The sequence below is a fragment of the Ochotona princeps genome, chromosome 17 (assembly GCF_030435755.1).
Source record: "Ochotona princeps isolate mOchPri1 chromosome 17, mOchPri1.hap1, whole genome shotgun sequence".
In the NCBI taxonomy this organism is placed as follows: Eukaryota; Metazoa; Chordata; class Mammalia; order Lagomorpha; family Ochotonidae; genus Ochotona; species Ochotona princeps.
The window spans coordinates 2746718-2770696 of NC_080848.1; the positions used below are offsets into that span (position 1 = coordinate 2746718).

The window sequence follows — 23979 nt, forward strand, 5'->3', positions numbered from 1 at the left end:
TGGCACCCGATACAGTTCTAGGAGGCAGACTGGGCTGTGAAATCCACCCTGTTCCCGCACCGCCCCTCTGGGACCTGCTGCTCTGTCTCTGCTCCTGGTCAGATCAAACAGACCAGCAGGACGGGCAGTTCTTCGTCTGGGTTCACCTCCTGAGCTCCCACTGAACTCCGCTTCCCACTGGGTTGCTGGTGGAGTTCTGGCTGTCGGTGCAGTTCAGATCGCCACTTGCTGAATGCTGCTGGAGTATCGGTCACTGCAACACCACACCGTTGTGTCCGCTGCTTTCCTGTGTCTGTCAGTCTCCAGGTGCCCCTCTGCTGTTGTTCTGTCCTCTTCTATTTCCTGGAATATGCCCTTTCTGCTTCCCACCGGCTAATATTTCTCCATCTGTTTAAACCTGCGCTTACCCTATTCTGCCATCTCGATTCTCCTCCATCATTGCTTTTGAATTGTAGGATGTGTGGCTGGTGGACAAGTGGATGGGTGGATATGGGTCTGGGGGATACAAATGGATGGGTGTGTGGCTGAATGAGAGGGCCCATGTGGATGGGCAGGTGGATGGGGAGACAGGTGGGTAGATGGACACATGCCCAGGGGGTTGCGTGGGTGGATCGACACATGGGTGGATGCCTGGCTGGGTGGAAGGTAGGTACATGGACAAGTGGACACGTGGTTGGGTGGGTGTGGGCCAGTGGATGGCTACATGGCTGTGTGGAATCATGGCCATGTGACCGGGTGGATGGAAATGACAACCCCAATGGCCACAACTGCCGCAAGGGTTAAGGTGGGTGCAGTCAGGGAGAGCAGGGGGGGTCTCTCCCAGGAGGACTCTCCGACTCCCCTGTCCTCGCTTCAGCTGGACAGGCCTGGTTCCGTAGGGCTCATATACGTGACCGGCTGTTTCAGCACCAACTACGTCTCTGCCTCCTTCCCTGCACACCAGCTCTCTGAGGCTGAAAATGGGCCTGCCAATCATGGCACCCTGAGGGCGGACCCAGGCCAGAGCTATCCTGGAGTCTGCCCTGCCCACACCAGCCTGTTGTGTCCTGCACCTGCCTCAGGGTCTTTGAGCAGGCCATGCCCTGTGCTGGACGCTCCCTACTTGGACTCACACCCCTCCTGGTGTGGCAAGGGGTCGTTGCTCTATGGCCCTTCACCTCCCACATGCCCTGTTTACTATCTGCCTCCTGCCAAGTTCACCCCATGCCCCAGGGGAGCAGATGCCTAGCTTTGTGCACAGCTGTGCTAGATATTGGCAGATGGATGCCCGAGTCCCCATGGCTGGCCTGGGCACAAATTCAGGACACTGGATACAACAGGAAGCACACGAGGGCCAGGGAGGCTGGGGTGGGCACCAGAGGCCTCTTTGGGGGTGGAGGATCCCCAGCTTGGAGGCCTTCCAGGCCCCTCCATACTTGAGGCCATAGTCCTGGCAGGCCTGAGTGCCCCCTCTGGTCCTGGGAGCTCATGCCACCTGTTCCTGTCATTTTCTGGCCACACCCACACCCCAGAGGTCCCTGCGGCCACTATTCCATGCCCCCACCTGCAAAGTGGGAGTCAGAGTACCCTGGCCCTGACCCTGGGCCACATGGGTTGTTCCTGCAGTGAGATAAGGATTTTTTTTCAATGCCACTTTCAATTAGATTTGAGTGCTGTGTACCCTAAGGCCTTCTGTGGGTAATAAACACAGTTTATCTACTCACTCATTATCAGCAATTATTTTCTTGAGTGGCAGCAAGGCGGGAGGCCCCCAGGTCTCATGCCAGCTGTCCAACCCTCCAAAGCATGGGGGAGCCAATCGTGTTGGAACAGACCAGGCTGCTGGAGGTCTGGGCTGGCAAGTGGGACATTCTGGGCACAGCAGGGGCAGGGTGCGGCTGCAGGGCCAGGGCAGGCAGGCCATTGTATGGCAGCCTGAGGCCCCACAGCACAGCTGTGTCCGCACCCACGGAGGCCGGGCCCTTCAGGTAAAGCTTGCTGGGTGTGCTGCTCCCCAGCCAGCCAGCAGCGATGTATGGATCATCGTACCCACCTATTTATCATCTAGCTTTTTTAAAGATGTGTTTTTTACTTGAAAGGCAGATTCTACAGAGAAAATGAGAGACAGAACCTGCTGGTTCACTCCCCCAAATGGCTGCAACAGCCAGAGCTGGGCCATCTGAAACCAGGAGCTTCTTCTAGGTCTTCCATGTGGGTGTAAAGGCCCAGGCACTTAGACCATCCTCTGCTGCGTTCCCAGGCCACAAGCATGGAGCTGGATGGGAAGTGAAGCAGCCAGGACTCAGACCAGGGTCCACTTATGGTGTGTTGCCTCAGGTGGAGGCTTAACCTACTGCGCCACAGTGCCAGCCCCTGACTCTGTTTCTCATCTGTTGTCTGTCTAATCTATGTGCCACTACTAGATTATCGTTTATCATCTTTCTATGTCTTTGGTCATCTATCTTTTTAATTCGATTGCCACCACATTTTAAAGGCTCCTTGGTACTCATCTGTTTCCCTGCAGGCCTGTCACTGGCACCCAGGGTAAGGAGCGGCTGAGGCTACAATGGCCTCGAGGCTGCCCAAATGGCGCTGACAGGACCTGAGGCCCCTGCCCCCCGCGGCCCAGAGCGGTCACCAAGGCCCCTCAGAGCATAAGTGGAGCAGGAGGGTATGGACACAGCTGGTCGTCACTCATTTTGAAGACAGATGGGGGCCAAGGTCCCTTGGGCCTCGTGTCCTCCATCCAAGGCAGGGGAGGGAGAGCACCCAGGCCAGGCAGTGGCCACTTGACATCTTGCCCTGCCCAGGACCCAGCAGTGCCCTGAGGCAGATGTCCTGGTCTCAGCCCACTTGCCTGCGGAGCCTGGCATTCCCACCAGGCCTTGGGCTCCCCGGGTGACACCCTCGATCCGCTGGAATAGGGCGTTTCCAGAGCGGATAGCAGCCAAGTACCATCAGAAAGTCCCAGGCCAGGGGCTGGACACTGGTATGTCAGGCCACAGTCCCCAGATGGGAGACTGCCCCTTGGATCCCGTGCCAAACTTGCAGCAGTGCCGGTCCTAGCACCAAATACCAGCACAGGTGCACTTGCTGGGTGTTCATTGCTTGACTAAATGACGGCAAAAGCAGGTGCCTGCAGCGGAGCAGAAGCTGCACATGCCCGTCTCCCTTCTGCTTTCTGGGGACCTTGAGTGGAGAGGGCAGAGAGGGAGAGTGTGTGTGTGGGGTAGAAGGCTTCCAGCAGGGTGAGACCCTGAGTGGAAAGGGAAGACAGGGGCTCCGGAAAGAGTGTGTGTGTGTGGGGGGGTGGGGGCTTCTGGCAGGGTGTTCAAGGCCCAGGTATGCCTCATACAAGATGGTCCCCTGCACTCCCAAACCCAATGCCTGGTGGGCTGCTGCCCAGGACACCTGCTGGAGAACGGGGGCACCCCACAGGTGCCCTGTGCCCAGGACAGAAGCAGAGGTGGCTGGCAGCCCTGCCCCGTTCTGCTTGGCATCAGGCCAACCAGCAGCACCGCCACTTCCTGCACCCTCCCTGCTCTTGGGGTTCGATGCTCAGCTGAACAAGTCGCTGTCTGTGCGATGCGCAGCTGCCTCAGACTGAGTCCTGCCTCTCATGGCTCCAATAGCAGCAGAATTCCTACCCCTTCCGTCCTAGTTCCCAGTGGCTGCCGCACTAAATGGCCAGGATGAGGCCAGCCCTGTCCCCAGCACAGCATCCCCTGGAGCTCACACAGAGGACGGGGGCACTTCATGTCCACTGGGACTCGCATGGAGGTACAGCATAACCCAGAGATGGATAAGTGAACCCCAGAGGCTGATGGCTTTGAATGCCAAGGTCGACATGGCTATAAGCCGGCACTTGCCAGGTGTTGCATAGAGGTAGGGACGACCTGTGTTCTCAGCTAGACGGGTGGTAGCTAGTTAGGGCCACACTCCTGTTTGAGATGCATTCCTGGGCCCAGATCCCCGTTCATGGCGTGAACCCCAGAGCTCCCACTGCCGCACACTGGCTCAGTTGGGAACTCGGGGTGTGGGCCCAGTAGCCTGCGTGCACTGAGCTCCGTGTCACGTGATCTGGGCACCTCAAGCTATGGTCTTGAGCGTTCTCTGGCTCCAGTAGGACTTCCCCATCAGCAACCTGCTCTCCTGGCCCGGCTCTCAGTGTGCTCAGGGCAGCCCCTGGCAGTGCCAGGAAAAGACGAGAAACTGGCACGGTTCTTCCACTGCATCTCACATCCCAGTAAAATATTTATTATTTCAAGAAATAAATCTTTAAAAAAGAGAGTGTCTCTATTGCTTTCCCACACAGGGCTGGTCCTGGGAAACCCTCGGATTGCTCAGTCAGCCCGGCCCCTCCCCTGGCTCTCGGGCCCAGGCCAGGGGCTGACGGGGTGGGCTGGGGTGCGGGGGGAGGAGGTGGGGTTCGACACCGGAGGGACACAGGCTGGCAGTGCTTCTAAAGGCCTCACTCTGAGTCAGGCAGAACCCTGGGTGAGGTGGAGGGGAGGGGCTGTGGGGCCGGGCAGGCATGCTGCACAGACGTGAAGTGGGGAGGCGTGGACACAGCACGGATGGGGTGTGGGCTCCCCAGAGGCTGGTGGGAACAGGCTGGGGTGTGCCCTGAGGCAGGAGCCCCCCTCTGGAGATGCTTGGAGGGGCTTGGGAACAGCATCTGCTGAGGCACCTGGCGCAGGGCACACACCTGTCCTTAGAGGTGGCGGGACGGGAATCAGCCCGTGGAGGGCACAGGGGTGACGCAGTGAAAACAATCCATGGCCATGCCAGTGCAGGTTCTGAGAGAAGCAGGAGAGAGATGGTGAGCCAGGCTCTGGGGGCTCCTCGTACCCCCTGCTGGGGTCCTCAAATATGGAGGAGGAGCAGGGATCTGGGAAAGCAGGAGTGAGGAGGGATAGGGAGCAGGGCTGAGAGTGGCCGGGCCTCGCCCAGCTCCTACCCCCAACAACTCAGAGGGACAGAGCAGACCCCTTACAGAGAGGGGACATGCCCTGGCCCTGCCCCCAGCCGGCGCCATGGGGGTCCCTCAGGGGTGGGACCATGGGGTGCCAAATCTGGAGCCCCACCCCGAGACCCGAATAACCATGGTCTTCAACACCTGGCTCAGATGTGGCTGTGCACGGACCACTTGCTCCGAGGTCTCCGACTCTTGGGCCAGCCCAGCACCCGAGGGTGATGACAGGGAGCCCAGGCTGGTAGCACTGCCCTCCTGCAAAACCTGGGCACTGCTCTGCCCTGTCCACTTCCTGGCCAGGGAAGAAGTCTGTGTCCTCCCCCCCCCCCCCCCGCCAGGAGGCAGAGGGGGAGGGGTGGGCAGGCAGCCAGAGCTGGAACCTGCTGGTGCCTTCTCTCCTGTGGCACACGGAGGGCCAGCTGAGGCGGCGCCAGGCCAGATAGCATGGGTGGCCTCATAGGCAGCCCTGACACAAGGCCACCTGGCCTTTGCGGAAGTCCCGGCAGGGGCACAGCCGCTGGTACTTGGTGCTGGACCCGGCACAGCTGAACAGCAGGGGCTCCTTCTGTAGGAAACACTCCTGGCCGGGCTGAGCGAAGGCCGGGTACAGGTGGTTCATCTCGGACTCGGTGCTGTCACAGGGCACCTGCAGCCTGGTGGGGCCGCACGGTAGCATCATTCACCCGGCCAACCCTCATCCCCAGACCCCCACCCACCTACTGCCCCCAGAGCCCACCCACGTGCTGCCCCAAGACCTTCATCCACCTGCCTCCCCCAGGCCCCCACCCACTGCCTCCCCCAGACACCCAACCACCTGCCATCCCCTAGATCCTCATCTACCTGCCATCCCCCTGGACCCTCATCCACCTGCTGCCCCCAGATTCCCACCCACCTGCTGCCCCCAGACCCTCATCCACCTTCCACCCTGGGAGTCCTGGCAGAAAAGAGACACCTGGTGGAGGGGTGGTAGCTGGAGTTCCCAGCTGACCCAGCTGGTCTCTGGGAGCAGGCAGGAGTAGCCAGGCTGGGTCTGACAGGGGAAGGGGTGGGCAGGCGGGGCAGGTGGGGGGTGAACTCACTTGAGGAAGGCGTCCCGGCTGTTGAGGAAGGGGAAGAAGGAGGGTTCGCAGATGAGCCCGTGGTCCAGGCAGGCATCTGTACAGGCCCTCCCAGGGGTGGCCAGCCAGGCCCGCAGGGAGCGGGCGGGGGGCCAGGCGCCGGGGGCCATGCTGGCATTCTGGGCCCACTCGAGGTGGGTGGCATTGGGGGCCAGGACGAAGGGGCTCTGTGGGGCACGGGCCACAGAAGACGCAGGGCCTGGGGCTGAGCAGAAGTCCTGTTGGGAGGAAGGGCAGTTAGGGGAAGGAGCCGGATGCAGATGCCCTGGCGTGGATGGCAGCTGGGTCACAGCTACACAGTGAGGGAAGGGAGCCTGGCGCTGGGACTCCTGCCCTGGGGCCTTGCCTGGGGTTTCCCTGGTGCTGCAGGGGGCAAGGCTCTCTTTCTGCACCTCCAGTGTCACCCATACAACTTTGGGGGAGCTTGGGACCTCCTCTCTGCTCAATCAAGGGCCAAGTTTTATTAGCAGCTAGCTCAGCTACAATCAGAACAGGACTGCTGATGGTCAGCCAGGCCCAACAGGCTCCTGGGCAGCAGTTTGTGTGGGCGCCTGGGGCATGGGATACTGGCATGGGGTGGGGCACGGGGCAGGGCATTGGAGATGGGGTGGGGCATGGGGGGACAGGGTGAGGCATGTGGCAGGGCATGGGATACTGGGACAGGGTGGGGCATTGGAGATGGGGTGGGAAATGTGAAATGGGGTGGGGCATGAGGGGACAGGGTGAGGCATGGGGACAGGGTGGGGCACGGGGACAGGGTGGGGGACAGGGTGGGGCACGGAGACAGGGTGGGGCACGGGGACAGGGTGAGGCATGGGGGACAGGGTGGGGCACGGGGACAGGGTGGGGCACGGGGGACAGGGTGAGGCATGGGGGACAGAGTGGGGCACGGGGACAGGGTTGGGCATGGGGACAGGGTGAGGCACGGGGACAGAGTGGGGCACGGGGACAGGGTGGGGCACGGGGACAGGGTGGGCCATGGGGACAGGGTGGGCCACGGGGACAGAGTGGGGCACGGGGACAGGGTGGGCCACGGGGGACAGGGTGGGGCATGGGGACAGGGTGAGGCATGGGGACAGGGTGGGGCATGGGGACAGGGTGAGGCATGGGGAAGCAGGGCATGGGGGCCCACCTGGTGCTGGATGTAGGCGTGGATCCGCTCCAGCATGCCCTCGCATGTGTACTCATAGGGCAGGTAAGGGTCTACCTGTGGCAGAGACAGGCACACACAGGGCAGGATGGCACCTTGCTGTTGGGGCCTTGCCCTGCTCAGCATCAGGGTCCCAGGGAAGGCCACCCCACCCAATGGGCCCCTTCAGTCAACTCAGCATCCCTGTCCCCTGGTCCAGCTCTGGCACCCCACCTGCTTCCTCTCTCCCTGCCCCTGCCCCACCTGTTGCGGAGCTGAGCTGTCCCCTTCCCATAAGGCCCAGGGCTTTGTCCTGCTCCATCACCTACCCGAGTGTGCTGTCCTTGCCTCTCCCCCTCATTTCCTCTATGGCTCCCAGCACCTGTGTCACCAGCATCCACTTATACTTGTCCCTCTTGTGACATGGGTGCTTTGCGGATGGGGCCCAGTGAGTCCCCTGGCCTGAGCCCGGAGCCTGGCATGAGCAGGGGCACATTTATGTGGCACTGCCCTGGTCAGCCACCAGGGGATGCACTCCCATGTGCAGCTGCAGGGGCTGACCCTACAGGGAAATGGGGAAACAGGCCATACCAGGGCACCCCCCATGGCTCGACAGAATGACAAGGGCTGGTGCGGCTGGTGTCAGCTCCTGTCCCCTCACCTTCAATGGCCTCACTCTGCGCTGGAGATGCCCATGCAAGGCCTGATGTCCCCGGTTGACCCAAGCGTTCCTGTCTGTTTCTTCTGCCTGGCCTTCCCTCCACCTCCTGCTCCCCTGAGAGCAGCTAGATCCCTGTGGTGAGCGCCCAGCTCTCTGCACCTGCCAGCTGTCCTGACTCTATGCTTATGTTCTAGAATAACAGCACAGTTGTCCAGGGTGCTGGTTTCCACTGCAGCCCCCAAGGCTGTACTCAGCCCTGTTAATACTGGAAGACTTGGCAAAGGAGCCCAGGGACACTCAGTGCAAGCTCCATGTGCCAGCTGACTGCTGGACACCTGGGCCATGGTGTGTGTGTGTGTGTGTGTGCAGAAGACAGCCTGGGTGGGGACAGGGGGTGGTCTTGGTGGTTCCTTCATCCTTTGGTACCCTCTGGTTTTTAATGAGCTCACAGAATCAGGTAGATGTTCACATAGGAAGATGGGTCGTGCCAGACCCCCAGGGTTGCCTGTTAGGGATTTGCTGGTGGCCACCTCTCCTGCTGGCCAGGGATGAACCTGTCCCCTGCCTCCCTGCCCTGTCCTCCCCAGGAGCTCTGGGGAGCGGTCAGCCTTGGCCACAGTCCTCTCCACGCTGCCTCTAACTTCTGTGTGGGAACAGCAGGGAGCTGAGGAATGGGAGAGGGAGCGGCAAGATGCCGGGGACTTCCCAGGCCGGGCTCAGGTAGCAAACCATGCCCTGGACCTCCCCGGAGCCAGAGCCCAGCCTGAGCAAAGGGACAAGCCACCTGCTATGCTGGGCACTGGAGCAAAAACAGCCCAAGCTGGGTGGGACCGGATGGAACCACCACTTCTTATCTTTCTCCCTCAGGTCACCTCCCAAAAAGGTGGCTGTGCTGCCACCCCCATCGAAGGACTGCAAACACCCAGCCCTGTCCGGTGCCCATCAGACTGCCAGGCAAGGACGTGCCAGGCTCACGGCACAGGACATCTATCATTCACACGCACACCTGGGCTGGTGAGCAGGGGCCCGAGCCCCACTTCCCTGACTCGCCCCTGTGCCAGCCCCAGCCCGTGAGCCCAGTGTGTCCCACGCAGGGCCCGGCTTCACCTGAGTCCTCATGATGGCCTTGATGGCTGCCTCAAACTCCTCCGAGTTGTTGTAGTCCACGGTCCATACATGCGGTTTCCCGATGAAGTTCTCGGCATAGGGGTGCTGAGAGAACACCTGTGGGCGCACAAGCAGGCAGCTACCCTGGCGCCCACCTGCCCAGGGTGCTCCCTTTCTCACTCCCTGCATCCTGCCCTGCCCTGCCACTCACCTCCCTAGAGGTGGGCTTGCCCCGGAAGAACTCGTGGTTGAGGGAGCTGTGGGGTGGGCTGAAGCGGGACTGCAGGAAGACGCAGCCGTTGGCGATGGCCTCCAGTGGGGCGGGGCCCTCGTAGGGAAAGCCGAACCCTATGAAGAGCTGCAGGGGGGAGGGCACCCTGAGCAGGGGAGGTGAGGATGGAGGGTGCGCCCGGCAGGGGAGAAATGAGGGGCTTGGAGGCATGGGGCTGATGCAAGAGCCACGGACAAGCCCTGCTCTGGGCCTGTGACAAGGGAGAGGAGGATGACCAGGTGTCACCAATGACCTTCATGCTCTGTCCAACTGGTGCAGGGGAGGTTGGCTGCAGTCCCCCACCTGCAGGGACTTTGCTCACTCACCCTGCAAGCGTTTAATCTGACATGGGCTCGCAGCACACACAGCCCTGGCCCCGAGGCGCTGAATCCAGGGCTGCCGTGTGAAGTTGTTCAGCTGTTGCCTGCGCGAGGATATCCACCACCTGCTTCCCCCCGCCCAGTCCCAGGGCTCTGGGAACAGGAGCCCCTGCAGCCTTAGCTGACCTCCCTGGGCACAGCAGTAACCCTGGAGGACAGCACAGTGGGCTTGGAGGAGCGATCCCGGCAGAGCCTGGGCCAGGAAGGTCCTCTCAGCCTGCCCCACCACTGCTCAAGGCCCTGGCTGCTCAGGATGCACCCCAGGAGCCCACCAGTCTGACTTGGGTCCTAGGGGACACAGTGGCAAGTGCAACTGCTCTTCCTGGCCCCACGAGCCGTGGCTCTGCTGGCCTGGCCAGGACCCGTCCGCCCTGTGTGGGCAGCCCCATGTCTGCTGCTACACAGGGGTGGGGGGGGAGCAGCACCTCAGGGTAGGTACACGTTGGAAGAGACCATGTGTGCTGGCGGCAGGCCCCTGAGGGTGGGTGCAGGAGTGCTAGGTGGGGGGCAGACCCTGAGGGGGAGTGCAGGGATGGGAATCAGGAGGCAGGCCCTGATGGTGGGAGCAGGAGAGCAGGGTAGGCGGGACAGGCTCTGATGCTGGGAGCAGAGGTGGGAGGCAGAGGCTGGCAGCAGGCCCCTGAGGGTGGGTGCAGGAGTGCTGGTGGGGGGCAGGCCCTGATGGTGGGAGGCGGGTCGAGGGTAAGCGCAGGAGAGCGGGGCGGGGCTGACCTTGGCCTTGCGCAGCAGTTGCTGGAACTCGGGCTGTGGCAGGAGGCCATGGTTCTTCACGAAGGCCGGGACCTCAGGTGGCCGCTGGCTCTCATAGTACACGGTGCCGTGAATCTCCATGTACTTGTTCAGGATGCCCAGGAACTTCTCCTTCCCCTGTGGGGGGAGGAGGGGAGGAGAGGGGGCAGCAACCAGTGCGGAGGGGCCGGCACTGACTCGCTGGCCGTGTGACGCTGTCCTATGGAAAGCCACAGGGCTGGGATGGGACGACAGGCTTCCGGCAGACGCCTGGCCCCGAGACTGTTTCCTTCCCATGGGACCCAGATTGACATGGGTCTCGGTAGTTTCTGGACGTCTCAGACCTGTCACAACCTCCAAGCACATCTGAGCCACCACAGGGCTCTCAGGGGCCAGACCATGGGTCGTCTGTCCATCCGCCCACTCACCTACCCACCCAAGCTTCACCCGTCCACCCATCCATCCATCCACCTACACATAAATACGTGCATGCATTCATCCGCCTCATCCACCACTCACCCATCTAGCCATCCGTCCATGCGTCCATCTGCCCCCTCCCCACACACTTACATATATATATGCACCAACTAACCTGTCCATCCATACATCCACCCACACACACAGACTCAGTCTGTCCACAGTGGACGAGACACAGATGTGGGCAGAGGTGTGCTCTCCCACCCCCCGCTACATGATGCTCTCCGCCCCCAGCAAGAACAACAGTGGATAGTGGCCATACCAGTGGGGTCCCCATGATCTTGGACTGTGGACCCCGGAGCCAGCAGCTACTCCACAACATGGCCTATCTCTGACACTTTACACGCTCGTCAACAGCGTTCGTCATGAGGGAGATGCACATTCGAACCAGAGCAAGCTCCGTGCCCATTAGCACGGGAGCTGGTTTTCCCCAATGTGGGGGTCCAGGGCCCCTGCTGTCTCCATCCCCTCCTCCCCACCTGCAGCAGCAGTAACAAGAGCAGAAGCCTGAAGAGGGGTGCATGGCGCCCCACTGAGTGGCCACGGGACAGGGGAGGGACACGCAACAAGCAATCCCATACCTGGAGCTGCCGCACCGCCAGCGGGAGCACAGGGAGCAAGCAGAGGGCAGGTTAGTGACAGCGACAGCACGTCACCCCACACGCAGCTCCTCCCACTTCCCTCCGCCAATCCTCCCCAGAGGGCCCCCACTGCCATCAGGACGTATCCCACCCCCCATTCTGTTCTGCAGAGGTGGGGGTGGAGGATTTGGTACCCAGCCTCTCCTGGGCAGGGTTACTATGTGGCACCAGGGTACTTTTCCTGCCCCCAGGCAGGGCTGGGGTGGGAGCGGGAGCCGTGGGCACTCACCTTCCAGATGCTGGCTTCCTTGCCGTACACCACTGCCATGTTGCCGGCCTTGCCACCCTTCACTGCCTGCTTCTCTGTGCCGTTGAGCTCCTCTGACACGAAGCCCATGAAGGAGTTGTCAGGGGTGTGGGCTGCAGCAGGGCAGGGGAGGGGCGCATTACAGTGGGGGCCAGGAGAGGACGCAACACGACACAGCGGGGCGGGAGCAGGGGTCTGCTGCTGAACTGACTTCAGGGAAGCTGCGTTCTCTGCCCTTCATGGGAAAGGCCTGGGGAGGGAGGGCCTAGAAGCACTTCTGGATTCTACAGCCTGCTTCCCACCTCGGATGTGCTGAGCCTGGATCCTACTTCCCATGATAGGTGTACTGAGCCTGGATCCCACACACCCACGTCCCATCAGAGATATGATGAGCCTTTCTTATGCTGGGATGTAGGATGTGGGTTTTAAGCAAATGCATCGATTTAATGTAGCATGGAAACATCCCTCCGCAAAAATAGGGACCAAGGAAGTGATACCCAACGCCTGTTACCTCCAGGGACAGAGAGTGGCTTTCTGCCCAAGTCCCCAGAGGTTCTCACATTCTCCGGTCTGAATATCTGACCACATAGTGAGCTGCCTGTGCCAGCACCTGAGCCTCACGGTGGGAGGGGGCTGAAGGCTGGAGGGCTCACTGTTGGGGGTGCCAGCCTTCCACTCAGGAGGCCCTGGAGAGCTGATCAGAACCCCCACCTGCTCTCATCCACTGTGGCCCCCCACCAGCAGCTGCTCCCTTCCTTCCTCGGACCACGCCCCCAACCAGGGCTGTCCCCTCCCTCCAGGACTGCCCCCTCCCCCAGCAGCCACCTCTCCCCTCCAGGCTGCCCCCTCCCTCAGGCCATCATGCAGGCCTCTGGGGCTGAAGTCCTTCCTCATCAGCCTGTGCCAGCAGCCTCAGGAGAGCGATGGATTTAGCGCACATTTAGCTAAATTTGCAGGAGTGGGACGGGAAGTCTCATAACCAATTAAAATAACAGGTGCCATGAAACCCCAGGCTCCTGGGGGCTAGCCAGGGCAAGGCCATGCGGCAGGCAGCATGCCAGGCAGCTCATGGGGTAGACCGACCAGGCAGGGCACCAGCTCTGCTCGGAATGCCCCCACCCCTGGCAAACCCCTCTCTGCCTTCTGCACCCCCCCACCCTTCTTGGTGCACTTAAGTAACATGTACTGAGCACCCAGACAGCTCCAGGGAGGTGAAACCAAGTTGGCAGTGGCCCCTTGCTGAGTAGCTCATACCTACAGGGAGATGAGCACGAATTGCGACACCCCAACCAGGGCATTTGCAGAGCGAGGTCTCAGAGGACAAAAATTGCACTGCTGAGCCAGTTCCCTGCTAATGTGCTTGGGAAAGCAGCAGAGAACAACCCAAGCGATGGGGCCCCTGCTTCCACATGGGAGACCCAGAAAAAGCTCCTGGGTCCTGGCTTCAGCCTGGCTCAGCTCTGGCCATTGTGGCCCTCTGGGGGAGTGAACCAGCAGATGGAAGATCTCTCTTTATCGCTGCCTTTCAAGTGAGACAATAAATCTTATAAGTGGCAACAGATTCTGCTGGGACTGGGAGATGAAGGGGCCTGTGAGAGAGGCTCTGGACTTGAAGGAGGAGTCTTCCAGGCCTAGAAGTCCAGTCCAGTGGGCTCAACACTCAGCCCCAACAAGGATGCTGCTCTGGCTCTCTGGGGCTATGGACTGGACACACGAGCAAGCGCAGATACCACAACTGGCAGCCTTCTGCTGCGGTGAAGGGCACAGCGCCCCACACCTGCTGGCCCCGAGGGCCTGTGGCCAGGACTCAGTGTGCTCTCACGCGGGTTAGGTTGGGGCGGGCGGCTCAGAACCTTGTTAACAATCCCTGAGGCTCGGCTCTCATCATACTCTCGGCCTCCAGTCCCCAACAGGGCCCCGACCTGCAGCCTCATTTCCCACTGCTGCTGACTCAGGGGGCTTAATCCAGATCCTGTGCAACTAGAACCTTCTAGTACTTTCCACATCCATGCTGCTGCTCCTCTGTCATTCAATGAAGCTCTCCAGCCTCCTGGGGAGGCCCCCTCTTCCCAGAAGCCAGTGAAACTCACTATATCCCGAATGGGGGTATCTTAGCAGGAGTCTGGACAGCCCCCTTCTCATGCCAGGCCACTTTCCAAACACCATCCTGGTTCGGGAACAGGCCTAAAGGGAGGACTCCCCTCCCACCTCTCCCCTGTGGACAGGAAGGAGCAAAACCTTGCCTCCTCCCCAGCCACCGGTGACCGACCAGGAGGAGCTCCCCGATTGGACACTCACGGAACATGGTCATGAACTGCTTGGGATTGAGGTTCCAGTAGCCCCAGTTGGTCCGGTAGCCGTGCAGTGTGGCGTACTCCTCGTGGTTGTACGCAGGCTCTGTCCCGAAGGTGTCAATGACTCGAATCCGGCACCTGCCACCCCGTGGGGGACCAGGAAGCAGTGTCAGCAGCCTCCTGATATGCTCCCCCACTGGAACTGGGGGTCTCGCGGCACAAGGGGGGCATTGGAGCCAGCTGGTGGCCAGGTCCTGTCAGAGCCTGCCCTGCTGTGTGACCCCTGGCAGGCAGCTTTGCCTCTCTGTGCCAGGTAAGAGCAACCTCAGTTCCAGGGTCTTGAGGCTGTGAGAGCTTGTGGGTCAGACACCATCGGCCACAACTGCCACCTGGGGGGAGGGTGCTACTCCCAGCTGGGCGGCCCCTCTGGCCCCTATGCACCTGCCGGGGTGGGGAGAGAGAGGTCCTGGCCTCTCTGAGATGCCCCTCTTGGGAGCTGAGGGACAGAAATACAGGGTCCAGGAGTATCTGCCTTTCCCATGGCTGTCTCTCTGGGAAGGGGCAGTCTTGGGCTCTGTCCCACCTCTGGGGACAGAGGGAGCCTTGTCCCTTCAGGGTCAATCCAGCCCCAGCCCCAGAATCTGCCCCTTTGTCCAGCCCACTCAGCAGTGGGAGTCTGCAGAAATGGACTGGGACTCTAGACACCCCCAGGAGGAGCCCCTGGCCCAGAAGAGAAGGCAGAGTGCTGAGGTGGGCACTGTCCTCCAGGCGGGAGAAGGCAGGGAGAGTGCGAGAGAACACGCATTCATAATGCAAGCAATATCGCGCCTGTCACCTCTCCTAATGAAATCTCCCAGGACAGTGGCTGGAGCCGAGCCGACTGATAGATAGCAGTGCTGTCTGTGCTAAATTAAACCCTGCATCCCGTTGCTGCAGAGGGGCGGCTGGCCGGCCAGCTGTGGCCCAGCTCTGCAGCCAAAAGGCCTGGCCATCACCCCCACCTCCTCCAATTGCACACAGAGGACGACAGGGCGGGGCAGCTCAGCAGTTTGTTAGTCGTCAGCTCATCTCAGGTGCGAGTGGTGGGAGTGGCCGGGGCAGAGGCCAGGATGGGGGCCAGTGCCCTGCGCAGGGAGGGCGCCCATGCCCCGCTCTCTCACCGGTACTTCCTGAAGGACAGTCCCATGTGCTGTTTCATCTGCTGCAGGCCGTGGTAGTCGGTGTAGATGAGGTCGAAGGGCAAGGGGACGGTGAGTGGGCAGTTCCCCCGGCCTGGCGGCACACCTAAGTTACTGAGAAAAAAGCTCCTCAGAGTCTGAGGCCAGAGAATCCCGCCTTTCTCCCTACTGTCCCTACCCCTGACCCCACCGCCCCAACTCTCACGGGCCCAGAAAGAAGAGGGAGGGAGACTGCAGGAGGAGAGGACAGAACTGGGGGAAAGGAGGGGACAGGGTAGCCAGGGACAGTTGCGCAGGTTTTGCACTGTGCAAGGGAGTTTAACAATGGGCGAGGATCGGTCTGGACCCTTGTTGCGCATCTGAAGCAGATACCTGCGGTACCTGGGGAACCATTCCCTGCTCCAGCTCAGAGCCCTAGGGCCCTGGCCCTGCCCCTCAGCTCCTTCACACACAGGTCCTTGCAGTGACAGCTGAGACAAGGCCACTAGCTCAACAACAGGACCAAGACTGACCAGTCCTCCCATAATTGTCAGGGTCCTGTACTCAACTAGCCAGGTGGGAAAGTGGCGGCTCTGCACCCCACTTATCCAAGCTTAGCCCGACACTGAGGCAGCCAAGAAGGGGACCATGAGCGCTGTGTCCTCCTGGGGCGCCTTCTCCTGGGCTCACACTCCCTTCCCCCAGCAGCGTTCAGGAGGCACCTTTACCAGGTTTGCGACTGGCTACTGCCAGGCCCCAAAATGCCAAGGAGAGGGGGCGGAGGCATCACGCAGGGACCTCCTCCGTGTGTTCCCCACATCCTGTAGGCATGGGATGGAAGCAGTGCCCACTTGTACGTTGGCTGCAGGCAACAAGAAATACCTGGCAGTGTGTTTAAGCGCCGAGTCAATTTCAGACTCTATTTTGTGGCGTCCCTGCCACTTGTTTTGTCTGAAGCCTGGGTCTCCTCATTTGGAGGGGATGTGAGGTGGGTAGCACTGTGTTAGCCAGTCCCCAACCCCTGGGGCCACACACCCCACAGGTGGGGTTGCCTGGGCCACCACTTCCCCTTGGCTATTCTGTTGCCTCAGTTCCGGGCCAAGCCCCTGTCCCTGATAGGACACAGGGGGTCTCAGAGGTGTGCGATAATGCAGGCAGCCCTCTGGGCACGGGTGGAGTGGGCAGGGCAGTGCCAGGAGAAGCTGGAGGCCTCTGGCGCCACTCCTTTCACGGGGCCCATGCTCAAGCCTGCCCAGCTCAGCAGTGGCCTCCCACGCATGCACAGGAAGGCCACGAAGGGGTGACCGGGAGAGGGAAGTTGGAGTAAGACAGTGAGCAGGACCAGCACGCAGCTGACGCGAGGAGGCCAGGAGCGAGCAGGTGCAGCAGACCTCGCCAAGTCAGCATCACCCAACCTTCCTCCTGCACCACCCATTTGCAGGCACAGCCCCAACTACAAGATCCCTCCCCCTGGAGAACCATGACAGACCCTCCGCCAGGACCTCAGAATAAGACTTGCTCCTCCATTCTCACTCTGTCCTCCCCTGGTGACTGTCCCGAGTCACCTCTGCCCCCACTGGGGGGGTGGCCCTCCAGGACAGAATCAGTTGAGTTTGAAACTCCAGGCCCGGGACAGGCTATAGCCTGGGATAGCTTGAAGAAATGATGAATGCATTAGATGACTTCCCAGGAAGGTGAATTTAATGTTCAAGATGAACAAGACCGATGAGGATTGGGATGAGAGGCGGGGCTAGCGCTAGGGGCGGAGTTATGACAAGGGGCGGAGCTTTGGGCTAAGCTCTGGTCTTCCCAAGGCCGCCAGTCCCTCCTCCACCCCTGCACACAAAGGCCAGAGTCAGTCCTGTCCCTTCCCTAGGAGGGGCTAAGAGAAGCCACATAGTGGGTGGCACTGGGACCCCAGCATCACACATCACAATGCCCGACCTGAGTCCCTGCTCCCCTGCTTCCAATCTACACCCCTGGGAGGTGAGCATACTCTCCCACAGGAGGATATGCATTGAGTTCCAGGCTCCCGGCCCAGCCCAGCTGTTGCAGTGAGTCAGTAGATGGAAGCTCTTGCTGTCTCTCTCGACCGTTCAGGCCAGGAACGAGAGAGCCACGTGGTCGGCAGCTCAAACCAGGGACACGCGTGTGCTGCTGCCTCAGTACGTTTGTCACAGAGATCTGAACTTGGCCCCGGGGAGCGGGGGATAGGGGCTGTTAAGGGGGAGCGGCTGCAGCCTTATTATCTGCAATTGAAGTCCAGTTTTATGGGCAATTTTACGCTAGGAGCAGTGAAGTGGATCGGAAAATGCCGTCTCCCCACAACCTTGATTCCAAGGTGCCCGGGTGGGGACAGGGGCCTCAGCTGCAGAATGCCATCTCCCACTCCGTTTCCCCAGGAGGCTTCTTCCAGATGGCCCCCTGTATTTCTTGTATGCTCTTGGCCCCAGGGGGGCGGGTAGGAAGAGGTGATGGGCAGAGCTCCCTACAGCCAGGTGAGTAGGGCAGGGCTAGGGGGGAGACCTCAGGGGACAGGGGGCCTCACTGAGTCCCGGCCCCCACCAATGCTGAGGAGGGATGGGGCATCTGTGTGTAACAGCCACGGCGTCTGCAACAGCACGTGTGTATTTCTGAGTGTCCCGCGAGTCCCGACACTGCACACTGTGATGAAAGGGGTGGGGGAAGGTGGCTCAGGGAGTAAAAACATTCCCAGGTATCCTTTGCCCAGCCCAGGTTGATCCATTTGGAACCGGGAAAGGGGAGAGTGGGCAGTTCAGGCAGGGAGCAGGTGTCTGACGAGTACCGTTTTCTGTCTGGGAAAACAGAGGCACAGGGAGATAGTCGCTAAAGCTGCCAGACTGCCTGCTTGGAAATGGCTAGCATGCAACAGTGAAGCTGCATTTCTGGAAAGCAGACCCATCTGCACTCCTGGCCCTACCACTCTGCACTGTACCTCCTGGGGCTGCTGACACCCCTCTACGCCTGCCCCACCCTGCACTGGGACTGCCACAGGCCACAAACCATGTGTCAGCAATGATGGAGGCAGGGGCATCCCCAGCCCTTCTCTGCCGTGAGATCAGAGTAGGGGGAAATGCGACGAGACAGTTGGCAATCAGGATTCGGGTGGCCAGGGGCACAGGAGACACACCTGCCCCCACAGCCACAGCGAAGGCCATGGCTCCCTCCAAGCTAACAGTTTCCCTTGTCTCCGCCTCTGCTGGTGCCTTTGGTGCGTGGCTGGAAATAGGCCCTCAGGTAGTGCTGAAAGCCCTGCACTAGCTCTTCTCCCTCTCACTCCAGTGCTGTCTGCGGGCGAAAGGACCTAGTTAGGGGGGATTCTCACAGGCTTCCAGGGACACAGGCCAGAGCAGCATCACCCGACCCCATCCAGGGTCCCCTCCCTGGTCCTCCAGGGGCACAAAGAAAAAAAACCAGAGCTGGAACCAGACAGGCATCTAGGGACCTAAGGAGGAAGGTACGGTGGGGACTGTCCCCTCTGCCGACGCCTCGTGGGGCAAGTGCTGTCTGCCATACCAGCATCCTATATGGACACCGGTTCAGGATCTGGCTGCTCCCTTGAGCCAGCTCCCTCCTAACAGCAGAGGGTGGCTCAAGAACTTGGGTCTCCAACACCCATGAGGAAGGCCCAGATGGAGTTCCTGGCTCCGTGGCCCAGTCCTAGCTGCTGTGGCCATTCGGGAGTGGGTCAGTGGAGAGAAGATCTCCCTCCCTGTTGCTCTGCTTTTCAAACAAATATAAATCAATTAATCATTTCTTAAAGCAACGGTTGTTTCACAATGCCCCACAGTGGGCTCCCCACAGTTCCCATATCCTAAGGGGGTATATCCCCAAATGTCCCCAGGATCTGCTCCAGCTAAAGAGAACCATCAGCAACGCAGGAAAAAGGGAATCCAAAGGCAGCTTCCAGCACGTTCTAGAAGCTCCTAGGCAAGGGTCACAGTAGAAAGTGGGGGAAGGAGCAGCACCTCCCCACAGCAGGTGGCCCTGGGCCAAGTCCGTGTCCACAGCCGCTCCCCCAGGGATCTCTCCTCTTCAGCAGGCTGGGAGCTAAGAATAGGCCCACTGCTCCCAGGAGAGCCAGACCAACCTGCAGGCACAGCCCTCTCCGAGGCTGCTGGAGGGAGAACAGGAACACAGCTGATCACAGCTGTCCCCAGCCTCCTGTGAGTGTCTAACAAACACCCACCGATGCCAAGCACACGTCACGCTCCCCCCACTCCACTGTTCATTCATGCAGGCGCAGGATCTCGGGCCTGGCTACTGCCAGGGTCACCAGGGCATCTTGGGCTGGTCAAGGTGCCACCTGACAGCCTCGAGTGGGGCCTGGACATGGGGTATTCCCACCTCCTAGGGCAAGTGCCCGGCTCTCATTCTGCCAAACTCCCTGACCTTTGCTGAGAATCAGCAAGTACGGAGGCCTTGGATGACACAGAGGGACTGAACCCCATTCAGCCAAACCCTGAGGGAGACCTGAGACAGCAAGGGGCTCCAGGACTGCTCCGGAGTAGCTGAGGAAAGAGGGGTTCCCAGGAAGCCCCTCTGGGCACCAAAGCCAAGAATGACAGGAGGTACAGTGGACAGAATGCCTAGGGTAGGGGGCACTAATCTGTTGGCTGCTGCTGCTCCCTGTCCCCTCCTTCCCAAGGCAGGACACAGCCCAGGGCAGTTCTGTCCCCTCCCCTTCCCCAGGCAGGACACAGCCAAGGACAACCCTGTCCCCCACCCCTCCTTCCCCAGGCAGGACACAGACCAGGACTGTCCAGCCCTGTCCCCTTCTTAGAAGCCCCGTCCTCTCTCCCCCACCTCGCTGGGGAGTGGTTCTTGACAGTCTCTTGGACCCTAAGGAAGCTCAGCCCTGCCTGTGTCCCCCTCATCTCTGGTCCCCTTGGATGAGACCTGCTGTTGTGCCCATCTTCCCCGAGGGAATTCCACTCCCATCAAGGGCATTTAGGAACCAGTCCTTCTCCCATATCTTACCTGTCCCCTCCCTTGAGTTGAGGGGACCCCTCACGGGAGTCAGGGATCACATCCTTCGCAGGGCCATCCTTTGTAGCCCCTCCCACCACTGTGGATCCCACACTGGGATCAGGTGAGAGTTGGGACAACCACAAGGCCACTGCCGCCAGAAGCTATTTATCAGTCAATGTTGATGTCTGGCCAATAATGTTAATTTCCAAGGAGGACAGCTCTAACTTACTGGGGGAGGGCACCAGATCTTTTCTAGGATGTCTCTCCAAGACCCTGAGTTAGGGACCAGGACAGTCCTGGGTTCCAGCAGCAGAGGTCCAGGACGCTCCATGGCATTTGGCCATGACCCTGCCACCCGCTGCACACCTGTGCCTGCCACCCGCATATTCTGTCACCCGAGCAGGCCCCTGGTGACCGTCTGGGGTGCAGTGTCCAAGTGTCAGGTGTCATTGCTGGGACAGGTGGCACCTGAGTCGGTTCTCTGCTCAGGCGGGTTCCCTGGACAGGGAGAGCGGCCGGGGACAGCTCAGGAGCCCAGAGAGGCAGGCATCTTCCTGGAGGAAAGACAGAGGGGAGGGGGCCAAAGAGCGCATCACGTGCTCCTTTTGGGAGGTGGGAAGGGGACGTCCCAGCTACTTCATCCTTCTAGAAGACTCTTGCCCCCCAGGGTCCCTGGTGCACTCAGGATTCCTGTCCTGCTCTGAAGGCTCCATAGCCAGCACCCCTTCCTGCAAGCGGCCTCAAGAGGCTGCATTGCCTGCTCTGGGCTGACCCTTCACATTCAGGTGCAGTTACCCACCCACTGGCTGCCAGGACTGCCTTCACTTCTCGCCTGCCCTGAGCCCCCAGCCAACACCAGGTTGTGCTCAGGGCATAACCAGTTCAGCTCGTGTCCCTACTCCATGTCTTTGTATTCTTGGTGCCACCGACTGCAAGTCCATTTGGCTCATGGCTCTGGGGCTGGAGTCCAACAGAGTGGCTCTGGCCACCTCCTAGGAAGACTAGCTAAAGCAAGTGCTCCAGTTCAGTCCCAATGTCATCCTCTGGCCATCATTGCCTCCACAAGCAGCTGACACATGCCTAAGGATACCCAGACCTTAGAACACAACAATGCCCCTCCTCCGGCTGCTAGCCAGAGCTGGCCGCCTGCTTGCCTCTGCTCAGTCAACATGCTTCAAGCAGCTGCGCCCAGCGTGCACTGGTTCAGACCAGTATGAGCCAGTCCTGGCTGGATCTGAACAGGTGTAGACCCTGAGATATAAACAGGTTGGAGTCCCCATCTCCGGCACTCCCTGGGGACCCTGCCCAGGGTTCCCCCACAAGCAAACGGCCCCAGGTTGGAGCATCCCCCCACCCCGTGCATCCTCTCCCCAAGCTTTCCTCATTTGGCAGTTAAGTCAACTAATTTTCTACTAAACCCAATTTCACTCATGGATGGCGGGGGACGCAGTCCTTCCTTCTTGTGGCATGTACTGCTAATGATGCTTGAGATTATGCAAATACAGTTGACGAGCACAGCTGATTCTGGGTGAGAAGGGAGGGAGAGGCCCACCAGGGATCCTGCATCCCTGGGAACACACTGCCTGCAGCCAGTCAACCTCTGGGGGTACAGCAAGACTGGGAGGGGGCAGTATCAGGCTTGTCTCAGAGCCCTCAGTCCCAGCGCCACCTCCCTCAGCCCCAAACATCTCACAGCAGCCAGGCTGGGGCTGAATTCTCTGCACTGCCAGGCCCTTCCGCACTCCAGCGGGCTGGGTAATTAAGGCACCGAGTCAGGAGAAGCTGGTCATGATGGCACAGCTGGGCAGCGCTGCTGGCGGGTAACAGCCGAGACATCTGCCGCAAACATCTGGGAACGACCCTGACACTCAGGCGCACCACGCCTTGGCCCTGCCGCCCACCCACTCATATCACCTTCAGCTACTGGGGGGGGCACCTGTTTGCATAGAATAAGGCGCTACTCCTGTGGAAGAGACTTCTGCATGGCTGGGTGCCTCGTGGCACACTGAGGTGCTCACAGCCCAGCCCACCTGCCTCACACCTGTTACCTCACTACAGCTAGTGACTGGCACCCCATTTTGCAGGAAGAAAGAAGAGGGCTTCAAGGTAAGGGAGAAGTACCAAGGGCTTCCCAGCTGGGGACCCTGCTGGGCCAGAACCGTCCACTGGACCCTAAAGTGCAGACAGGGACTCTAGAGGAATCCCCACCCTCCTTCTAAAAAGCTTCTGGGGGTCCTACACTCCCAGCCAACCCCAGAAGTCCCTGGATCAGTGCTGCCTGCAGCTCATCTCTCCCCCTACAGTGGTCACCCCCAGACCACCCATGGAGGAGGGGAGGGCAGACACACAGCCTCCCCTGGGTTCCTCATCATGGTCACCTGGGCTCCAGCACGTCTTGGCCTCTATTATAGGTGAATTAAATCAGAGACACCAAGAAGGGGGTCCCTTCCCAAGGCTCTCCAGCAGGTCCTGCCCCAGACACAGTCAAGAGCCAGAGGAAGGGTCACATTGGTTCCCACCCATGGCACTGGGAGGTGGTCTGTGAGTTCAGCACCAGGGGCCTAGGACAGCTCCCAGCCAGCTCTAGCTCCGGGGAAAGCAGCAGGAGATGGCCTGAGTACTTAGGACCCTGTACCCACCGGGAAAACCTGGGTTTTCCTGAATGTTCCAGGATTCTAGAATATTCAGACGGAGTCCTGGCTCCTGGCTTCAGGCTGGGCCAGCCTTGGCTACTGGGGCCAGTTGGAGAGTGAGTCAGCACATGGAATATTTCTTTCTCTGCCTTTCAAATAAATCTTTTTACATGTACACATATACACTCTACACATAGCCACCAGCTCCCCCTGTCCAATACTACAGGTCCTGGCTCCTCCCTCTCATGTTGGTCTGGAATATCCCACCTGAGTCAGTAGAGGTCAGGCACCGGGCCAGGGCTGGTGCTGCCCAGGCCCTGGTGACTGGGAATTGTCCAGGGCTCTTTCCACCCACCCCTCCCGAGCAACCACCTCTCCCCAACACTGCTGGTGGCCCAGATGAAATACAGCTCAGGTAAAGAGCCCCTCTCGGGCCATAGACCATCAAGACAGTCAGCAGCCTCTGCAGAGGGGTCCAGTCGGGCAGGGTTAAGGCGCAGGTGAAGGAAGGCCAGGTCAGTGCCCTGAGTGTACCGGAGCAGCCTCATCGGCGAGGAGGAGGGACAGGATTCCACCCAGCCCAGAATCCCCAAGGTAGGAGATTGATAACAGCGATTACTTTAAAATTAAGAACTTTGGTTCCTGGGAGAGGCATAAAGAATCGAAAAAGACAGGCTGCAAAGGAAAAGCGGTGTTAATGCATAGAACTCAGAATTTATGCCCAGGACGTGTAAAGAACTCCCACGACTTGATGAGAAAAGAGAAACAACCCAACAGAGAGGCCGGCAGAGGATCCAAATGAGTCTGTCATCCGGGAATAGGCGTGTGACACTCAGCTCCGCTGGCCGTCAGCAGGCACAAGTGAAGTGGGTCAAAACCGCGTCCTGGGCCCGGTGGCGTGGCCTAGCGGCTAAAGTCCTCGCCTTGAAAGCCCCGGGATCCCATATGGGCGCCGGTTCTAATCCCGGCAGCTCCACTTCCCATCCAGCTCCCTGCTTGTGGCCTGGGAAAGCAGTTGAGGACGGCCCAATGCACTGGGACACTGCACCCGCGTGGGAGACGCGGAAGAGGTTCCTGGTTCCTGGCTTCGGATCGTTGCGCACCAGCCCGTTGCGGCTCACTTGGGGAGTGAATCATCGGACGGAAGATCTTCCTCTCTGTCTCTCCT

The 23979-nt window shown here is 60.2% G+C and overlaps 1 protein-coding gene across 1 annotated transcript in view; it reads right to left on the reverse strand.

The window, feature by feature from the left end:
• Window positions 1–5051: 5051 nt before the first annotated feature.
• MGAT5B (alpha-1,6-mannosylglycoprotein 6-beta-N-acetylglucosaminyltransferase B) overlaps window positions 5052–23979 on the reverse strand; it is a 40463-nt gene continuing 21535 nt past the window's right edge. The window contains exons 9-17 of the mRNA XM_004592874.2: window positions 15190–15321; window positions 14034–14167; window positions 11718–11848; window positions 10353–10508; window positions 9181–9327; window positions 8970–9086; window positions 7205–7279; window positions 6034–6290; window positions 5052–5607 (exon numbers count right to left, since the gene is read on the reverse strand). Of these exons, the coding sequence (XP_004592931.2) occupies window positions 5409–5607; window positions 6034–6290; window positions 7205–7279; window positions 8970–9086; window positions 9181–9327; window positions 10353–10508; window positions 11718–11848; window positions 14034–14167; window positions 15190–15321 (1348 nt within the window). The 3' untranslated portion in view covers window positions 5052–5408. The remainder of the gene's footprint in view (window positions 5608–6033; window positions 6291–7204; window positions 7280–8969; window positions 9087–9180; window positions 9328–10352; window positions 10509–11717; window positions 11849–14033; window positions 14168–15189; window positions 15322–23979) is intronic.